The sequence below is a fragment of the Falco naumanni genome, chromosome 1 (genome assembly GCF_017639655.2).
Source record: "Falco naumanni isolate bFalNau1 chromosome 1, bFalNau1.pat, whole genome shotgun sequence".
NCBI classification, from domain to species: Eukaryota; Metazoa; Chordata; class Aves; order Falconiformes; family Falconidae; genus Falco; species Falco naumanni.
Window position 1 is genome coordinate 26,828,189 of NC_054054.1, and position 21,565 is coordinate 26,849,753.

General features: G+C 35.0%; 1 protein-coding gene across 3 annotated transcripts in view; it reads left to right on the forward strand.

The window, feature by feature from the left end:
- PDS5A (PDS5 cohesin associated factor A) overlaps positions 1-21,565 on the forward strand; it is an 85,353-nt gene that overhangs the window by 27,442 nt on the left and 36,346 nt on the right. For all 3 annotated transcript variants that reach the window (XM_040587087.1, XM_040587104.1, XM_040587093.1), the window contains exons 3-11: positions 7,008-7,211; positions 7,614-7,700; positions 8,504-8,601; positions 9,100-9,226; positions 13,488-13,568; positions 14,961-15,101; positions 16,163-16,278; positions 17,062-17,156; positions 18,060-18,205. In XM_040587087.1, the coding sequence (XP_040443021.1) occupies positions 7,008-7,211; positions 7,614-7,700; positions 8,504-8,601; positions 9,100-9,226; positions 13,488-13,568; positions 14,961-15,101; positions 16,163-16,278; positions 17,062-17,156; positions 18,060-18,205 (1,095 nt within the window). The remainder of the gene's footprint in view (positions 1-7,007; positions 7,212-7,613; positions 7,701-8,503; positions 8,602-9,099; positions 9,227-13,487; positions 13,569-14,960; positions 15,102-16,162; positions 16,279-17,061; positions 17,157-18,059; positions 18,206-21,565) is intronic.

Here is a 21,565-nt window from a genome sequence, read left to right on the forward strand (position 1 = left end):
TTTCCTTACAAGAGAAGGCTTTTGCGACTCCTTTGGTAGCGCCCTTCTGTACCTTTCCCATTTTGAATTCATTATTTTTAATCAGTGAGGGTAATCATATATAAGTGATGTGTTTCAAATCAGCATTTAGTATTTTTAGTGTTTCATGAGTTGTATTGCTGTTTTTTCCTTTCCTTGACTGGAAATACTACTGTCATATCCTGCAATTGCATTTCCATTGTTTTCATGCTCATAGCCTGTTGGCTCATAATCTTTTTACAGTTGCTTAATAAATGTCCATCTTTTCTCCTCTCCTGTTGTTTCCAGCTGATAAGCTCTTAATAGCATAAGTTCTTGGTTTTAAGCACTAAGCATACAACCATTTTACCATGATTGATTTTTGGTATTTCTGTTCTTCTCATATAATACCCTGTCCTCTACTGCCAGTCCCTAACTGTTGGTCATTACGTGCCATTCCTACTTCTTTATCACTGTTGTTTATGGAAATAGAAAATAGGGTCAACTATAACATCCTTCTCCACCAATAAATTCATTCAGGTCCAAAAGCTCCTTTTCAGTTGAACACTTTAGGAAGGGGCTACACTGTTGGGCTAAGTTTCATTTCTTCCAACATCCTCAGTTTCCATGTGGCTCAGTGTGATGCTGTTCTTGACACTCAGACAAATTGCCTGTCATGTTCTTTCTTGTCTAGAGTGTTGATTATCTTATCAAAGGAAGTTTATCATGTCGGCAAAGTAATTCCCTTCTTATGTGTTAGCTGTTTTTCTTGACTTCTGTGTTTATTTAGCCTTTTCAAATTAGGTTTGTATTATAAAATTCTGTTGATACTAGCTTGTTGGATGTGTTGGCAGGATCTTCTTTCTTGGTTAGGTTAACATCTGCTAATTTTTAGTCAGTTGGTATCCTCCTTGTTTAATAAGTGTTAGTGTGGAGGTTTTTTTGGTTGTTGGTTTGTGGGGTTTTTGTTTTGTTTTAAAGAAAAGCAAACAAAGCTTGCATTGCTAAGTTTGTGATTTCATTTGTCAGGTATTTAAAGATTCTGAAATAACAATCATCTGGTCCTTCTGATTTGAGTATTTTGAGATCTTTTTGTTTTATTTCTATCCACACAGTAATATCCATTTTTCCATGTTTGTTTGGTGGTTCCAGCTGATAGGTAGGACTATATCTAAGGAAGAAAGACTTTTCATCCTAAATTTGCACCATGTAGAAGTATTTTTTTCCAAATACACATTTTGCTATGTTTTACAATTAGGTCTCAGTCAAAGAATATAATTATTGTTAATAGATAATGGCAAGGGTCATCCATGATACTGCTTAAACCATGTGTGTGTGTGTGTGTGTGTTTGTGTAAAAGTGCTCTGATGACAAAATTGCAGCATTTGGGTGTACTTGGATTTCAGCCGTCTCTTGGCATCTCTCACTGAGCTATCCAAGATCTTTAAGACTCAGCTGGGCTCACATCAATTTGGGGAAGTTTTACTTCGAAATATCTTTTGTGTTTAATCTTAAAACTGAAGTGAACTTCTAATATTATTCCTATAACAATAAATGGTATCAAATTCTCTCAATTGTTAAATTTCTTCTGTGGATTGCAAGGTGAATTTTTAAATACTTTTAAAAACTTTCCCTAGTCTTCTTTCATGCCATGGGTGGTTAAAGGTTGCTTCTTTGGAATACTATGAATAAGCTGTTGTAAGAGCAGTAAAACATGCAACCTGCACCCACCTTCCCCATGCTGTAACTAGCTTGGAGGTTTGTGTTTGTCCTGCCAGCTGCAGCAAGACTTTCCTAGATCTGCTGGCTGCTTTGAGTATTTTCTCTGTCTACACCAATTACCCTGTCTCTTTGTCTCTGTATAGATCTCCTCCCTTTAATACTGGAATCATCAGTATGTTTCAGCAGTAGCTGAGTTTCCTGATCTGACAAAACATGGACGTAAATTTATGTGGTCAATAAACGCAAACCAGGATCTGAACAGCAGAAGTTAGTATTCCTGTTCTGAGGTGTAGGTCTTGCACAAGAGCCACATGCAGCTGAGTCACGTAAGGGCAAGCTACCATGCTGATTTGCTGTCTTTGAAAACAGGCTGCATGTAAACTGCATATGAGGTGTGGGCAGACTCTGAACAATGCTTTGGCAACCTCTGGTGTATATTTCAATGCAGTTGAAAGGCTAATGTGCTCGGAAGAAGCTGCAGGTAGAGTAGCCTCACCCACCTGGTTTCAGGCATCTAGTTACACAGAGCTGCCTTCGTGGTCAGCACAGAGAATTCCAGGGCAAAACCGAGCTGATGCCTGTAGGTGTCATTATAGACATCTGTGCTTCCATTCAGTTGTGGCCTGCATTTCTCTCCAGGCGGTGAGAGGGTAGCCCAGAGTGACTGGTTTGCACAGTGCATGTTTTTATGCAGTCGGGTAAACACCTCCCCCAAAGCTTTAAATTCTTGAATTTTCAGTATGTTTTTAATGTACTATAAGAGTGACTTAGCAGTTTTAGTTTAACTGTTCTCACTAGTTTGAATGAAGGTGTTTGCATTTCTGTATAGCCTCCAGTGTTACAGAGCATTTCACTTGCATGTTTGCAGAGCCTGGGAGAGAAAATCTTGGTCTGATAATTAGAATTTGAAGGTACTATGGTAAAAATGGCAATAATGGAAATTTTAAGAGTAATTTTAACACGTTTTTATTTTTGCAAGCTAACCAGAGTACCAGTATGTGATAACATAATGGGGATGCAATAAATCAAAAGCACTGCAGACTGAATTTAATTGGAAATGTAAAATGTGAATAGCTGTATTTGCTAGCAGTTAGTGTTTAAAATGAGTGCTTAGTTGTTTGGAAAACAATGATGTTACATTAATATGTTTAAATAATACTGTTCTGTCTCCTGCTTTTTGCAGAAAGGACAGTAACAATTTTCTGTTAGTTAGTAAGTTTGTAGGGTTTTATATAAATAAATATTGGTGCTGTAAGTAGGGTTGTTTCGACTTGTACAGCAAGTCTTCAGTTAGAAAATCATACAGCAATTCAAAAAAGTAGTGAGTTCCTGTTACTGTTTAATCACTTCTTCCTGCAATAAAAACTGGCTTAGCATGATAATAATTAATACAAACTCTGAAATAACAATTTGAAACTGCTAGAGGAATACTTATGTAATGGTTGAATCAAAACTTTGGGAAATGGAAGCTCCTTTTAGACCTAAAATGAAAACCTTAATACAAAGAGGAATTGGAATGGAGTTTTATTTGTTTTGGGGTTTGGTTTTTGTTGCAATTAGAGCAATAGTAGTTAGGATGGATCAGATGACATGTTAATGTAATCTGCTTTAGTGGAACAAAAGATTTTCTTAGCATGCAGATTCTTGGGAAAAAAATAATTGTACTAAAATCTGTCTGGCAGTAGCAATACCAGTCTCCTCTCTACAATTGGTGGGTTTTCTGTTTGGGTGTTTTTGTTTGTTTTTTTTTCTTCCATCAGGTTCAATGAAATGTTAACTACAGTCAAATTTTTGGGGGCTTGCTTGCTTTGTTGTATTCCTTCACTGTTGCATTTACATACATCACTAGTTACATGAATGGTTTCCGGTTTGGGTTTAAAAATAATTTGAAACCTTAAATAATTTGGACCTTTAGTCTTTTTGTATATGTAGAGTTTATTTCAGGCTTTCAGCTTCATTAGCAGATTCTTTTAATAGATAATTTCTAGCTGTCACAATTAATACTAGTATTGCAGTGGTATGGCGAAAAATTTTAACTGTGAAAATCTTTCTGAACCAATTATAAGCAGTTCTTCTGAAGATGTTTTAACTTCTAAATAAGATGTTACCAATATTTATTAGGTATCATGCAACTTGCATACAGCTGCTTTTTTTTTTTTTCTTTCTCCCTGAAATGCCTCTGAAAAAGCTCATAATTTGTAAGAGGAAATGTAATGGAGTTATGGGAAATTTACAAAGGGTAGGAATTATGACTACAATACAATTTAAGAAAGATTCTGAGAAGGACTGGATTAAATATGCTTAACTTTACATGTTAATTTTCCTATTGATTCTGTGTATTCCAAATAACACCAATCCCAGGTGATAAAAACTAACTTCTGTGTCAGATCTTAACACAGAAAATAACTTGCAGTATATCGTCATTTTGTTTCTTTGTGTTATGAACCTATATGTGAACTATAGGCCTAGACCAAGACCTCATTGAGATGCAGTATAAACACGGGGGAGGGAAGGGAAGGTAGTTCATGTCATAGGGGAAACAAGACAACACATGGCTGTGGAGAGAAGAACAGGAGTACCCAGGAAATCATGGAGCTGTTATTGATCAGTGTGCGGTACTTCAGGATATGCCGTTCTATTACGAATACGTGATTTTATTAAATTTGCAATGTCTTGTACTTCTAAAGACTCAAGTTGCTCTCTGATGGTTGCTTGATGACTAATTTTTCAGTTGTACTGGGAACAAGAGTACCAGTCCTGTAACTGGTGAAATTTTAAGCAAGTTCTTGACTTTCCAGTGAGTATGAAGAGCCAGACATATATTGCATTTAAAATTTGGACATTTTTTCTTTCTTCTATTTTAACAGTTAATCTCATATGTAGATCAGCAGGAATTTGGAAATAATTATTGGAAATAATCAGTGCCAATAACTGCTTGGCTATAGAGACTTCTCCCAGGCTGTAGGATTTTAGATATAGTTAATTGCATGTATTCAAGAAAAGTATAGAATTATTTTGTTGAACTACGATGGCAGCCCAACAAATTTATGGATTTGTACTTAAATGCAAGTCTTTATTAATTCCCTTTCCCAAATCTTGTGTGTCCTGCCACTAGCAAGAATTTAATGTCATGCTTTTAACCATGGAATAGCTCTGTGTAGTTTGTTTATCTATTACTTTCATTATTTACGTTATACTATAGGTGTACCCCATACACATATTACTTCTATTGCTTTGGTATCTGGGATCCTAGATAAAGACCAAGATAGTATTCTGTTTATTTTTTGCGTGCTGTAGACAAAACGTCATGCACCAAAGACTTTATTATATAACAAAAGACAGCACACAAATACAAGCAGATCTGGGACTATAAAGAAACAATGGAGGAAACATAGATCAGTACGCTAAATCACAGTTACAGCTTGCCAATGGCCCAATTACTGCCCAAATGCTATTTTATAATAGAAATCTCAAGGAGTGCTTTGCATGGAAATAGAATGAGGTTTTATGGATATTTGCTGGCAGTTCTTTCTGAATACAAGAGCAATGTAGGAAAATCCATAAGGCTGGTGAGTTTTCAAACAGGCGAGACGGTGTTAAAGACTAATTTCATTAGTTTAATCCCATAATATCTTAACATTTTGTTAACAAATGGGAGAGTTGCATGAGTTTTCACAGCACCATCCTGCCTTACCTTATCATATGAATATAAGAATCTGAAAAGAGATCTGAATCTAGGAGGGTATATTCTGGTTACGAATTTTATGATATGCATAGGGAGAAAGGAGATGGGGCTTATGGGAAAGATCAAAAGGTCACTTACAGTTTATCTATAAAATTGGTAAAATGACTGGAAGGAACTTTAGTGGGGCAAGTTTACATGGTACAGATGCAGTTTACCATCAGTCTCTAGGTAGTATCCACAGATCTTTTAGTCATTTCTACCCTGTTCTTAAAGCCTTCAGTAACAGTTATCTGAATCCCACGCTGCAGATAAAGGCTGTTATTCCTTATCCTGCCACTACTAGAGAGGGTGTTAACGTGGGGTTTTTGGTTTTGGTGTGGTAGTGGGGTTTTTTTGAGTGGTTGAAGTTCTAGTTTTTTGGGTTTTCTTCTCTTTTTGTTGGTTTGTTGTTTTTTTGTTTTGGTTTGGTTGTTTTTTTATGAATAAACTTTTCTTATTGAAAGAATCTGTTTGGTTTTCTTTAATTCTGGTATCTAGGAAGGACAGGTGATGTGTGATGCTATAACAGACAGGCCTGTGCTGGCAATAGAGGAATGGTTTATTCCTTTCAGCTAGTGCTTCAAAATAGAGTTCAACAATATTTTTAGGGGACCAGGCCAATGCAGGTAGAATTTGGATTTTTATGGGCTGTGGCTGTAAAGTTCTCTTTTATTCTGTTTCTGGGTTTGTTTTTTCTCCTCTCTGTTCCTTTCTTGATTTTTGGTTTTGCTGTAAGGAAATGTACATGAAGGAACGTACATTTGTAGGAACTGAGGAGTTTTAAGTAACATACTGTAGGAAAGGTTGCTGTCAAACATTTATGTTAATTTATAAGATCTACTGAGTTTAAAAATGGGTTCCAAATCTCAGGGAGGATGTAAAGCTGAAAGACAGTGTTTTCATGTTGGAAGCGGGGGCATGCTTAATAATGGAGGAACAACCTTAGTACCATTTGAATGACACAATAACAAAGGAATTGTGATAAGACTAAGAGATGTGTTTATTAGCTGTGTGGGTTCAGTCTTCTCTTGTGTTTTGATGTTAATATTTTAGTGGTGAAGTTAACCCATCAAGATCTATCATTCTGTATTTTCTCTTACATCTCTTACTGCGTGTGTGTAATAGGTATACTAAATCCTACTGGTATGCAGTATGGCTGTCCTTCAGAGTTTTAACTCCTAAGGATGCTCAAGTGACATGGAGGAACGGGACACTTGATTTTATCTAAGGTCATACTACGAATCTGTGGTACATCTCCTGGTTCTGTGCTGACATCCTTATCCTTTCTGTTTTCTGTGCTGCACCTAAGGTTAAGATTGGCAAAATAAGCAGAGGTGCAAAGCATTTTTCAGTGTCTTAATTTAAAATACCAAATTCAGTAAGCTTTTAAGTATCAGATTAACACTTTTTCTGATGTTTCTCCTACCAAAACAGTTTTAGTACTGTCATTGTGCAGTGGAACGTGTACTGATAGCACTGCATCCATTTAGAAAGTATTGTTCAGTAGCTAGGAATAAAAGTAGAAAGCACTGAAACTAATTTTTTTTTCTCCTGTGTTTTTCAGATGGTGGTAAAAACTTTCATGGATATGGACCAGGACTCAGAGGATGAGAAGCAACAGTATCTCCCATTAGCCTTGCACCTTGCATCTGAATTCTTCCTCAGGAATCCCAATAAAGATGTGCGCCTCCTTGTAGCATGTTGCTTGGCTGATATCTTTCGTATCTATGCTCCTGAAGCTCCATATACTTCCCATGACAAACTTAAGGTAAAAATGCTTTATAAAATAAAGGCTTTCTTTCTACCTCATTCTCTTACTGAGGAAAAAAAGCCACCACCACTCCAAAAAGATAAACAAACCCAAAACCAAACAAAAAAAAGCCAACTGAAAAAAATTTTTTACTCACATTTAGACTGATATTCAGTTTTATTAAAGAGATGTTGCTTTAGTCCTGTGAGTCAGTATAGTACTTTGAAAGGCCAGAGATGTGTAAAGGAAGTCGATAATTAGTATGTCTTGTTAGTGATAGCTTTGTCTCAGGGCCTAAAAAAGACAGAGTAATGTTCTCATATCATGAGTTTGTAAGTGTGGGTAGATGTCACTACTAAAGGGTTGTATTTTTATTCTCTGCTGAATCAAGCTTGTAAACATTTTATTGTTTTTTGACAGGACATATTCTTGTTTATTACAAGACAATTAAAAGGCTTGGAGGACACGAAGAGCCCTCAATTTAACAGATACTTTTACTTGTTAGAGGTAACACAGTAATTGTAAATTTCGGTATATGATATTTGCTTGTAAGCCTAAGAAATGTAATCAGTCTTTTTCCAGATGAGCCAGTATGTTTGGGAAACTTCTTTTATTCTGTAAATCACACCAAACTCATTAAAGTTCAATGAATTGATTCTTTTAGTAGTTATAATTCTGTTTGCATTTAATAAGTTCATGCAGCCTGTAGTTGAGGACATGTTAAAATGATTGGTATTTATTAACATTAAACCTCTTTACTTACAATTCTGTACGTTGATATTTGTATCATGCACACTTAAGGTTATATTACCTCATCAGGAGAGCATTTCAAATGCTGATTAAAATGCAAATCTGCTTATATTGATGATGGGAGAAGCATATAAGATACTTGTTTAAACACATTAGAAAAGCCTACTCTTGACAAGAAGTGTGGGGGTTTTATCAGTGTGCATTTAGGAAAAGTATCTTGTTTGTAAACCTTTTATTGATGTTTAAAACTGCATTGTTTCATAGCATGAAGAAAAAAATCTAGAAACATGGAGTTACGATAACAGTTTCTGTCAATCTGTTTTGATATACAAGAAATTAGATTATTCTATATTTAGGGTTTTTTCTGGTTGTATATTGCAAAACCCCTTTGTAATAAGATTTCTTTATATGCACAGCAAATATCCATCTCCTTCCCCAAAGGATTTACTGTCCTTTATATAATATTTTTCCTTAAATAAAAAAAAAAGTAACTAATGTGATTATTTTTATGTGACTTAATATGAAGTTGTAATATCCTGAATATCCTATTTTTGTTTTAGAATTTAGCTTGGGTTAAATCTTACAACATCTGCTTTGAGTTGGAAGATTGCAATGAAATTTTTATTCAGCTTTTTAGGACTCTTTTTTCAGTTATCAAGTAAGTTGAATTGCTTCAATTATATTAAAATGTCAAAATATCGTCAGTTTTGGGGGTAGGCTGAATCCTTGCATAATCTACAAATACAGATGTCTGAACAGAACAAGTCTTTATTCCTCCAAACAAGGAGATACAGGGAAAGAAAAATCAGTGCAAATTTCTGAAAATATGGAGGGGTGTGTGTCTAAAAGCAGATGTGTTTTAAAATTTCTTGTCCACGTTACAATGACATACTTCATTTTTGACTCATTTACCTACATTTGCATTTCCATGGTTGTTATTTTCTTCTTTTTTGATTTGTTTAACTTCTTAAAGCAAAGCTAGCGTGTTCTAGGTTTGTGAAGCTTTCTATAAGAAAGGAAAGGCACAAAATAGTTTGCGAATGTGGAGAGTGTATGGGAGGGCAAGCTGGACAGCTTCAGACATTGTTTCTTAACAGTACTGTTAGTATTCATCAGGTCTGAAAATTAGTATTGATAATATTCTTTATCATCTTAGTAATAGCCACAACCAGAAGGTACAAATGCATATGCTGGATTTGATGAGTTCTATCATCATGGAAGGCGATGGAGTAACTCAGGAGCTGCTGGACTCGATTTTGATTAACCTCATTCCTGCACACAAGGTCTGCAAAATAAAATATTATAGTAGTATACCATTATAACAGTTTTTACTGCCTTTTGCTTGTTGTTTATCTCTCCACACACTTCAGCAGTCACGACTGCTTTTTTTTTCTCCCCAGCCTTGTAACAGTGGATTGAAAATTTCTTTTGGGAACCAATTTGGTGATGTTCATTAGCTGTGTCTAGATTATTTAGTATCAAGAGATTCTGCCTACTTGCTACCTCAGGAACTCTGTACTGAAACAAAAATAAAGTATTTTCAAGCAAATGTAATAGGAAAACATATCTTAAAGGTTGTGGGTTGTTGATTGGTTTGGATTTTGGGTTGTTTGCATTTTTTTTGTTGAAAAGATGTTGGGGTTTTATTGGGTGGGGTTGTTTTGGGGTAGTGGTGGTGATTTGTTTGAAAAAAAAAAAAAGGGGGGGGGGGGCACAATGACACAGGGGTCACGGGGAAGACTTCCACAAGACTTCTGTGGTGACTTGCTGCTTGCCTCAGCTTGCCAGTAACTCCCTAGTTGTTTCCCCCTGCAGTGTCTTTCCCCCTTAAACTTTTATTTTAATAAAACCAAATTATTGCCTGAAGTGTAGTGCTTCCCCCCCCGGTCTTTTTATTTAGTTGCTTTTAGTGCTCCATATTCTTTTATGGGTTCCATAAGCTTTCTGCTCTTTGCAGAGTTCGGCATCCCTTTCGCTCACTTATAAGTGACATGCCCCCCCATCCTGGAGCAGTCTTATGTGAGCCCCGCCTAGCAGATTGGTGCAGTCATGCAGGTGTTGTCTCAGCCTCATCTATGCAGCTACTTCGACAGGTTTTTCAGTCTCCCCCTTTACAGTCAGCTTCGTGAAGTGCCATTGATGCTGTCTGTCCAGTTTCATTGTGTGACTTACTGTCTGGTCACTGGGTCTGCAGTTGAGCTTTTGAACTACCTTTACCGTAATGGCTAAATAAACTGGAAGGCACAACAAAGGCAACTCCCTTAGCTGTGAAATCAGGGGAAGTGAGAGGTAGGCTGGTGTTGGCCTGCATTGACCAAGAAAATTCCTTTGCTAAAACACTTGTGCTTCTTACTGAAAATTGCATGAGCCTACAGTAAATGAACTGTGCTTTGATTACCAAGTATGTGTTTCTGTTTGTTCATTTATTAGTTTAAAATAATGACAAAATTAAGGCAGCTCCATCCATGACTACATAATTAAAGTTAAATTAGCACATAAGAGCAGAGATTATTACTTTGGTTACCTAGAGAGGGGGAATTCATGGAAATGTATAGCACAGGAATGACTAAGCCTTGGCCATTGTCATTTAGCTGTGAGATCTCAGCAATGGGTACATAAAAGTATCTTATCATCTGAGGTTAGTTTGCATTCCTTCTGTTGTGACCATGAGATGGGAATATCATTCTGTCAACTCATTTTTATTGACAGCAACGAGATGATGTCTTTTATTAAAACTGCTAACAGGAAGGGAGGGCTCTTATTCAGAACAATGGGAAAAGAGTAGTTTTGAAAACATGCTGTTCTTTGTAAGTTGTTTCTAATCAGTTATAGGCAGTAGAGATCAGGAGTGGAATAGAGGGGTGGAGATGTGTGTCAGGTGCTGGGTGATGCTGTTAACAATGGTGAGCGTTGCTCTGAGGATGCAAAGACCTGGTGTAAACCTTGTACAATGGAACAGTGTGTTGCGACTATTTGGTGTAGGCAAAGTAAAAATGGACATGATCCTTTAGCATTAACATTGTTAGCTTAATCATTTAATTTTGCCTAGTGAAGGAAATGCTCAAGCAAGGCTCTGATAGAGGGAGGTAAACTTGGTGTAAATATTGGGTTGTACTGTATATTTATAATCTCTTAGAGGACTGGTGGCCAGTCCTTATGGGTCTTGGCCATCATGACTGAGCAAATAATAAGCTGCGGTCACTGCTCAGTGTCAGACTTCGGTCAGTGTTTTGGTCTGCATTAACCTGTTTGTTTCCTATAACAACAAAACTTAAACTACTGTTTTACCATGGTAGTTTTAAAAAACCCCAAAAAACAAGAACCCACAGAAAGTTCTTTTGCCTGCTCTGCCTAGCAGAGTTTGACTGTGGTAATTATGTTCTCCTTTCATGAACACATCTCCTAGGAAATTCTGTGATTATAATAATTGTTTCTCCTTATGTGTATAAATCAGAAAGCACAGTTTATTTTCTTGTAGAGAACATGTAATAACAATGCTTGTTTGTCTGTGCAAAGCAATTGAATACTAGTCATTCTCTGCTGTGAAATAATAAAAGTATCAGTGTGGCTAGACGGTTGCACTTTCGTCTTTGTAAAGGAGCTGAAATATATGGTTTGGATAATGTATTATATTCCTTTCTGGATTTTGGTGGAGTTTTTTGTTTGTTTGAATTATTTTTATTTGTTAGTTTTGTTTTTTAACCTCTTACATTTGTAAGACAATATTGCAGTAAAAAAGAGCAAAACATACGAGTACCTGGATTTGACATGGAGTCTACCACAGCATCTAAATTATATTCATTTGTACATCCATTTTTAGTAAAGTGGCTTTACTGTACATTGTTCTCTCTGTGTGTGCTAATGTGGCTCTCCTATATTGAATCCAGGTTTTCAGTAGCAGTGTGGCATTTCATGTTTTGCTCAGACCACATAGGGCATCAAACTGTAGTTCTTTTTGTTGACTTTAAAGCCAGTGATATTTAGTAAATATTTTTCTTAACAATCTATCAAGGTTATTCCTTAAAAACATATATTTCATGTATTTAAAATCAGTATTTTCTTATGCATCCTCTACAGTATAACCAATCCAGATCTTCAAGGCTTCTTTTGTCTCTTAAGAGATTGATTAATTGTTTATTGATTAATAGTTGGGGGTTTTTATCAAGATATATGTCTTTTCTAGTTTGTTTTGGTGTTTGGTTCTTCAGGGGTTTTGGGGTTCTGGTTTGATTGTGGGTTTTGGGTTGGGTTTTTTTTTGTGGATGTATGTGGTGTCGGTTTGGTTTTTGTGTGGTGTACATTTTTTTTTTAGCGCTGGTGAGCCTATGTAGGGGAAAAAACCCAACACAATGTCATTGAGAGAAATCTTTGAAACTGTATTGAAGATCCAAATAAAATATATTTTCTGTATGAGGTTGGCAGTCCTCTAGTTTAATACAGGCATACCGGCCAACAAGTTTGGAGAGAAGCTGTGCTGGTTTGATTTTGAGAAGAGTTTATACGTACCAGTCTGTCTTCTATAACGAGACATCAGTTTAGTGCTGTAGTGACTGAGGAGGTACTTGTTTGAGCCCTTGGCCATTTGTTTCGCTTCACTACCAGTTGATGAACTATCTTTTGGTTTGTCATCTCATTAGCTAAAAGAGCATGAGGGAGTCATTCTCAATGTAGACTTGCCAAATACTGTCTTTCCAAGGATCAGTCATCCTTAGGCTTTAACTGTGTTTTGTCTGCAGTCATTTGTAATTTTCAGGGCAATCAGCTAAAAGACCTGCCTTTTGGGTTTTTTGTGTGTGGCTTTTTCTTCCCCCCCCTCCATGCTGCATTAATCCCTAGATGAGATGAGATACTGCATATTGGATTTTGTGCAGATTTGGACAGTCACATTTTTCAGATGTGCAGTTACATTCTTATCTTGCTCAAGGATAATAAAAATGATGTTCAGATTTGTTATGTTGCAATCAAATGTTCATTTGAAAAGTTTGCATCTGACTGTCCAAGTGTAAGTGCTTTCGGTAGGCTATCACAGACCAGACAGTACAGTCCATGGAGAAGTCCGTGCACAGTTTTACCGTTTAGAAAAAGCTGACATTTGCTACAAGGTGTACCTTCAATGAGTATGTGAAGGGGAAACAAAACCATATTTAAATAGTAAGTTGGTTTAGTTCATTTTTCAGTGGCAAAATTTGGTGCACGTTAATTATCAAAGTGTGGAGGTGTGATGATGTTTCTTCAAGTTTTTTAATGTGATTGCATGGGAAAACTTTATAGATATGAATACAATGCTAAAGGTAACAATTGGAGTGATAAAGTCTTAGAAGTGATGGTTTTGGGTTCAATTTCTCTTAAGTGTATGGAAAAATTTTAGGATTTTTCTGGGTCTGTAGTTGTGGAATTAACATAACTGAACTTAGCTTTGAAAACAAATAAGTTCATGGTAAAACATATCTTTCTAAATTCATGGTCTTTCAAGGTTGGGAGAGCAAATTAATCTGACATAGTTTGTATTTTTAAAATTTTATTATTATATCTTCTTTATTTCAGAACCTTAATAAACAAGCATTTGATCTTGCAAAAGTCCTGTTGAAAAGGACCGTCCAGACCATTGAACCATGTATTGCCAATGTATGTAAATTAATTAATCCATGTTACCTACAAGTAACAAGTATTCTTTGCACATTTTGTAATGCAGCTACAAGAATAACATTTTCCAAATAGGATATTAGCTTGGTGTTGAAGAAGTATGCAAGGTGTTTCAAATAAGTGAAGAGGAAATGAATTTTTACCCATCTCACTCTAAAACTAAGCCGAAATCTAGGCTGTTAAAATAGGTGACTGCCAAAAAAATCCTGTTGCAACAAAAGGAATTGTTAGTGTTTCGTATGTCCAGCAACGAGACAGCCTCATTTCATACCAAGCTTTAGGATGAAGCATTTCAAAAAACCAGCTTTTTACTAGATTTTTTTCATCCTAAACTTGTTTTAGTCATAAAGACTAAAAGAAATGAGTTTTTTGTAAGGCTTCCTTCTACTAGAATTCCCTTTGTTGAATGTCAGTGTTGTATGTTCTACCTATTAAAATAGCTACTACAGTCTTGTGGAGGCTGTAGTCTGGTCCATTCTGTTGCCTTTCGTTGGTGCTGAAGCCAATAGAATTCTTGAAAGTCAGAGTAGTTTAAAAAGGGAATTAGGCAAATTCATAAAAGATTAATCAGTGAATAAAAGCTCAAGAATCTCACTAACAAGTGCTGCTTTCCAATTCCTCTGTTACTTCAAAGTTTTTGCAACTAGTTATAGCTGGAAACAGGATAGTCCATAGAGTGACCTTTGAGTTGGTGTAGTAGTATTCTTCCTACTTTCTTATTCAAGTGTGTAATAGCTTTGTAGCATTTGCACTGCTCAAATAATACCAATATTAACCCACAGTATCTAATAGGAAGTATATCAAGCTTATTAAAATTTAACAAATCCAAAAGAAATCATTCCTATTTTGGACTACTGTGTTTTGATTTATGTTAGTTTGCTAGCAGCCTTGATACATTACTGTCAAATACCACAAGACAAGTCATCTGACATTCTTTAAAATTAATTAAAAGTAGAGAAGCTTCCTTTTCAACATTTGATGGCCTTCAGTTTGGATTGTTTTTAAATTATAAGAAAATTTAAAATGAGATACTAAATTTCTCCCCTCGATTTCTACTGGATGAATATACATTTTAAATTAACAATTGTTTTATTAATTTTTCTGGTGAGATGGTTATTGATATTTTAAATTGTGAAATCACTATGAATTAAGCAATCCTGATGGAAGCAATAGAACTGAACTATGAAGAATGTTTGTTTGTAATTTGTTTGAGACAAAACTAAGGGTGAAATGCTTTGATGTAGTGAAAAAAATGTTCATTGAGTACCTTCCATTAGAATTAGAATATTAATGATGCTAAATTAAAACACTTTTTTAAAATAGTGTTTGCATTAATGAAGGAAAATCTGCTAAATTATAGTGTTTGTATTCTAGTTTTTTAACCAGGTTCTGGTACTGGGAAAGTCTTCAGTAAGTGACTTATCAGAACACGTATTTGACTTGATACAAGAGCTTTTTGCCATAGATCCTCATTTACTGCTGTCTGTCATGCCACAGCTTGAATTCAAGCTGAAGGTAGGTTACAATGTAGCTTTGGACAAGTAATAAAATTTGTGTGGCTATTAAGAGTGTAGAGGTGTAGAATTTTAAATAAGTGTTCTACTGGAGGGATAAAAATTTCATATTTAACACTTTATTTTAAAGAGAAATGTAGTATTAAAGGAAGGACACTGGAAAGTTGTATACAATTGTGTGCTTTCTGTGCTTGCAAACATATATTTGCACACGATATATAGTAATTATAATGATAAATTCATATGATCTAATGCAAAAGTTATATGTACTTAGTCTTTGGATTTCACTTGAAATTTATAAAGTAATTAGGCTGTGTTGACTTCTCAAGAAATGCAAGTGAGTCAGCTTTAGTATTGATTTGCAGAATTTTCTGAAATAATGTTTTAATAATAGAGGGATATTTTTTTAATATTTTCTCAGATTTATCATAATCAGCTAACAAGTCAGCTGACTTCTTTTGACTCCTTGGAAATAGCTAACTTATTCTGATTTGGGGGTTTGGGTTCTTATTAATTAAAAAGCCCTTTGTCTTCCATAAGATTGTAAGTAGACAAAATAAATAATTTTATGCCTGTGCATGTATATGTAGGGTGTGGTGGCAACTAACAAAAATAACCAAGATGTAGGTACTTGGTGAAATTTCTTATATCTTTTATTAGTGCACATGTATTTATAACACCTTAATTGGTGTCTTTTCCACACACATGAAATAGTCTGATGAGTATGTTTTAAAAAAGAAATAAGATCATTCATTTTTTAATTTGTTAAGGATGTATGTTATTCAAACTACTGTGCGTGAGGTTTTTATTCCTGGAAGAGAAGACGTTTTCAAAGCACGGCCATCTCTTCAATAGCTGTAATATGTTAACTTAATAGGTATTTTTATATTTTTACTCATATTCATCTACTACTCTAATTAGGGAGACTGAGGATATCAGAAATTATTTCAAACTCACTTTTTATTATAACTTATAAAAGCAGAAGGAAAAGGAAGCCAGAAATTATTATTAAGATGTTACAGATAATGATTTACAGTTCCTTTCTCATGTTTTGATTTTTAGAGCAATGATGGAGAAGAACGTTTGGCTGTTGTTCGACTTCTGGCTAAACTCTTTGGCTCCAAAGATTCTGATCTGGCCACACAGAATCGTCCTCTTTGGCAGTGCTTTCTTGGGCGGTAAGAGAAATGGGGATAGAATTCCAAATGTCTATTCTTTTTGTTCTGAATTTACTCATAGTATTACATTTTTCGTTGTGTTTTTAGAGGATGTAGCTGTATTTGAACAAGTTCTTTTGTTAAATCTTCGAAGTGGAGAATTGCATACGGTTAGTTTTTAGAATGAAGAAGCCTGAAGGACTGCTGCTATATTTGTGTCAGCTATGGGAATATAGGTTAGATAGACAACACACTATATAGCAGAAATTACACAAGAGAGATGCTAGCATTGTCTGAAATTTCATATTATTCAGCTATATCTGCAACTATATCTGTTTTATTTGGCATTTACCTCTTTGAGTGAAGAGATATTTCCTTTTGAGCAAATACAGGAATAGGACTTTTTTAATAAGTGAATGTTTTAAGATGGCACATGTTATATGGTGATTTATGTTTTTATATTTTTTTTTATATATACACATATGCATGCACATGGTTGACAGAGTATGGAGAATTATGTTCAAAAGTCAATGGACAAAATCCACTTGGTCAACTTTTCCACCCGTATATAGCGTATTTATCCTTTAATTTTAGTCCTAACTTAATTTCACAGGAAATAACATAAAAATTTGTGTAAGGTACATTATGGAGATAAATTCAAAGCGTTTCTATTGTATTATTTTCCATATAAAAGTATTCTAATATTTAATGGAACATACTATCAACACATGTTACTACATAGAGAATAATCTTGATTTGCAAGGCTAATTAAAAAATAACATTCATCATCTTCTGTCCCTCTAGGTTCAATGATATCCATGTCCCTGTGAGATTAGAGAGTGTGAAATTCGCCAGTCATTGTTTAATGAACCATCCAGACTTAGCAAAAGACCTCACTGGTGAGATGCTCATACAGGGGTTTAGAATAATTTAAGAAAATGAGCAGGGAAGAATGTAATTATTTCTGTACATAGCAGTATAGTTCTAAAATGTATCAAGTCCAGTGCACAATGCTGGGTGGAAGAGCTAACTACTGGGTAATAGCTTTCTGCTGAAGACAAGGACTAGTTATTAGAGAGGAGTGTATGGCATTGTGTGGGCTTTGTCAGAGTGAGTCTTTAAGAAGCTACCCATCGCAGAATGAGCTTTAAAGTGATTTCAGATTCTAATGAAACTTTTGGCAAGTAAAAGCAAATATTGGTGCAACATCTTGATTTATTTTTAAAAACAGCGTGTTCTGCAATACTCTCTTCCATTGAATTTAGAAAATGCTATTGTGCTGATCTAAATGATGAAGTTTCTTCCTTCACTTCAGCATTAAAATAAACTATGAGTACAATTTCAGGCTTAACTGAAAATACTGTTCTTTTTTGATGCAAGCTAACCTACAGCAATTGTCAGTATTTTTCATTTATTATTTAACTTCTTAGTTCTTTGGGAATGAGAGACTCTGCTCTTCTTATTTCTTCTCACTGTCCCACCCACCCCTTATTTTCAGCTTATAATCAAACCCGCCCCTTATAATCAGCTTTATTTCACTTGATTACTTGTTACAAATGAGATTATTGTAAAAGGTACTCACTTTTATATTCTTCTAATATTTACAGTTATATAATTGTTTTATATTTAACATAGAAAATGCTGGAACATATGTTTCCTGTAGGCAGTTATATGTAGATATATGTTATAGATTATATGGCTGTGATATGTGATTGACATTCAGTTGTTTTAACTTTAATAAATTGTAATACATCATATCTACATTAAAAAATCCAAGCTTTTCCCGTTTCTGATTGTAACAGAATATTTGAAGGTTAGATCCCATGACCCAGAAGAAGCCATTCGACATGATGTTATTGTTACAATTATTACTGCGGGCAAGAGAGACCTTTCTTTAGTCAATGACCAGCTGCTTGGCTTTGTAAGGGAAAGAACGCTGGACAAACGGGTAAGTTTTAATTTTATTTTCAGGAATAGCTGCTTCTAAGATAATTTGGTAAAAGTAAAATGAAAAAAACAAAGCCACAGAATCTTAGAGTTGACTATTTAACTAGAATGCTGTGAGGAAAAAGTAATTTTCTTACCAGAACATCTTAATGTAGCTTCCATATTATAGAGGCACCAATCAAGCAACGTCAAGCAAATAAGGTCATTGACTTGTGAGGAACACATTCATATTGTAAGAACATAAGAATTTAGGCCAAAGGTCTCTATAGCCTAATGGTATAATTTTTATAGTGGTCAGGTTTGGCTTCCATTAATGTGTGATTTAAGGGTTTCTTAAATCTGCTTGATTGTGTTCATCATAGCTTTCAATGGAACTTTATTTCCTTAATTTATCAAGTTCTTTCTTGAACTTATTTGTACTTTATAAGCATCCATGGCATCTGCATCAGTAAATTCAAGTTTAATGCATATGTGGAAAAAGTAACTTCACTTGTTTGTTTTAAACTTCGCTGAAAATTTCACTGGATATCTCATAGTTCTTGCTTTATAATAAATATTCTTTGACCCACCTACAATTAGTAAGTATGTATCCTGTGTCTTGTCACTCCTTTGGTTTCTGAGCTAAAGAATCACCTGATTAACTTCCACATAAATTGATTATTGCATGCTTATAATCATTCTTGTCTGGTTATTCTGTATCCTATTAGAACCAAGGTGGCCAGACTCAGCCATGGTGTTCAAGGTGTGCACCATGTTGTGTACATACTTTATGATAATTTTTTTATTATTCTTTAACATTCTCTCTTTTACACTATTTCTGAGCACTGAGCTGACATTTTCAGAAAACATCTGTGTTGACTTCAGTATCTTTCCTGAATAATTTTATATGCTGTGCTGCCTACTGCTATACGTGCAGAGTTAATGCAGGTGGAAAAACCCGGCCTTAGTCTGAATTTCTTTCATTTCATATTGTAACAACTCAGTAGCATGACATTTTTCTGTAGTTCTTCATTGTAATGTTAGATCTGACTATCTCAGTAAATTTTATACACACTGTTCAGTTAATTTTCTAATATTTTTTCATATTGTTTTCTTCTGCCTCCATCAGTAAGTTCCCTTTGTTCCCTTCATTGTGAAAAAGTCATCTATTTGCACCCATTGTCCCCTCTCTCTCAGTTAATAATTAATTCACAACAGGATTTTTATTTTAAGGTCCTCTGGTATGAGACTGTTGGAAACTTTTTGGATCCTAATGCATTTTATTGATATACTTACAGATCTGCTAAAACTTATTTTTTCTTAGACAAGACTTCCCATTATGTAAAGTGTAATGACTCATTCCCATAACTTCATTTTTCAGCAGTGTCTGCTCTTTGTTGTTGTTACTGTTTTGTTTCAACCTGTTTGCCCATTGAAAATCAGATGTTCTGGTGAGTGGCACTCTGTTCCTCTTGGGATCCTTTGGTTTCTTTCACGTTTGCTGTGTTCAGTCTGTTAATTGACAGATTGCAGTCACAGAATAGTTAGTATTTGGTGTACCATTTCTAAATTCCTGTAGAAGTCATGGATGGGATAGCACCTGGTCTTGATGATTTTTTCTGCTCATTTTATTTATTTTGTTTTAAAATGTCTTCTAATGACACTTTTAAGAAACCAGACCTCTCTCCTGGAATAAGTCTTATCATTCGGCCGTACAAAAGTGTTTGGAGGGCTTCCTGCTTCTGGAGGCTTTGCTGAAGATGTTTAATTAGTATGCTTTTAATAATTCGGTTCTGAAACTTTTGCCATGCTTCAGCAAGGTTTTACCTTCAACTTGCCAGAGCTTACACTCTTTCCTGTTTATGCTCTATTGGATGTGGCTCCATGCTCTTTGGAGGGTGATGTTTTCATAGCAGACTTCACTGTGCTGTGTAGCCGTGTTGATTTTGTTGTTGTTCCTTTTTGAATAGGGGGCATCCTCTCTATAAACTATGTCATCTAGCTAGTTACTTTAATTATTTTAAAAGATTTTTTTTTCTTTTTTATGTTCCCCTTTTAAAATAAGAATGTTACTGTCATGGATTTTGAGAAAAGGGTGTCATCTTTGCACAGAAAGAAATACTGATTTTCAGTATGTTCACTATTATAAAGAAGCTCTTCAATTAGTTGTACCTGCAGCTTGACCTTGCACATTTCTCAGGAATGATTAAGACCACCTTCCTTCTTTTTCAGCCATTCAACAAACATATCCAAAAAGTCATTGATGAGATCTAAAAACTTCTAGTGCAACCACCAGTTTGCACTGGGATTTCCACCTGATCAGAATGGGATGATTGTTACTGTCTTCTGCATGGTGCCTGTTCTCCTTTAGCATGTCGCTGTCAGTAAGAGGCAGTCAGTTGTACAGTTGTAATACTCATTTCTAGGGAGCTAGGGATTTTCAGTTCATACAGCCTTAAACCCAGTGTGGTGTTTCTTAATGTTCCTAATGTGTTTGACTCAGTGATTTCACACCAGTCTTAGGTTTGATGATTGCATTTCAAGGTTAGGTGCCTTTTCAGGCACTCATCAGTGAAGAATAACTTCACCTCTAGATGATATTGTTCTTATAAAAATCTCTGGAGAGAGCTTTAATGAAAATACATCGTCAGGAGAAGTGGAGATAGAGGTTTGACTAGAAATGATGACAACAACAACTTAGCATTTGAAGTAGACCTTAACAATATAGCGTGTCTTTGTAAATAGAATTAATGTTATAAACTGAATATCAAGGACATGTAAACTTGCAGTTTGGTTTGGTGTTTTTTTGTTTGGTTTTTTTTTAACGTTTTTTCTCCCATTTGGGAGAGTTGCATTGATGTGCCCATGTAATTCATGTAATTGCCTTTTATGTTTACTGTGTAGGATTTTTCAGTTCCAGACATAGTGCATTATACCTATTTTAATAGAGTTCTTTAAAGCAAAAGAATAATTATCTTCTGCTGACTGTATTTACCCCTTGTAGCCAGGTTTCTGTTGGATAAATCTACTGCAAACTCTAAAATGATCGTTCATCCATTTGACTACATCTAATTCTTTTCAAGTCTGTCATCATCTGTCAAATGAATATACATATTATTATAAAAAGGATACTTGTCCAACAGGAATAGGATGAAGTAAAATGCGGATTGTTTAAACACACTGATCTGTCTTTTCAGTTCTGTCTTGTTTCTTTAACAATGTGAAAATTTAAATAATGCTGTTACGCCATTTATGTGATACGTTTTTTCTCCTGACCATATTCTAATTCATACAGTATTAGTAAAGATGGCCTGATGACTTTTCTAGGATAAAATTTCTTGGTTAAAAGACAGTGCTACTTGTTTTAAAAAAATCCTTAGCT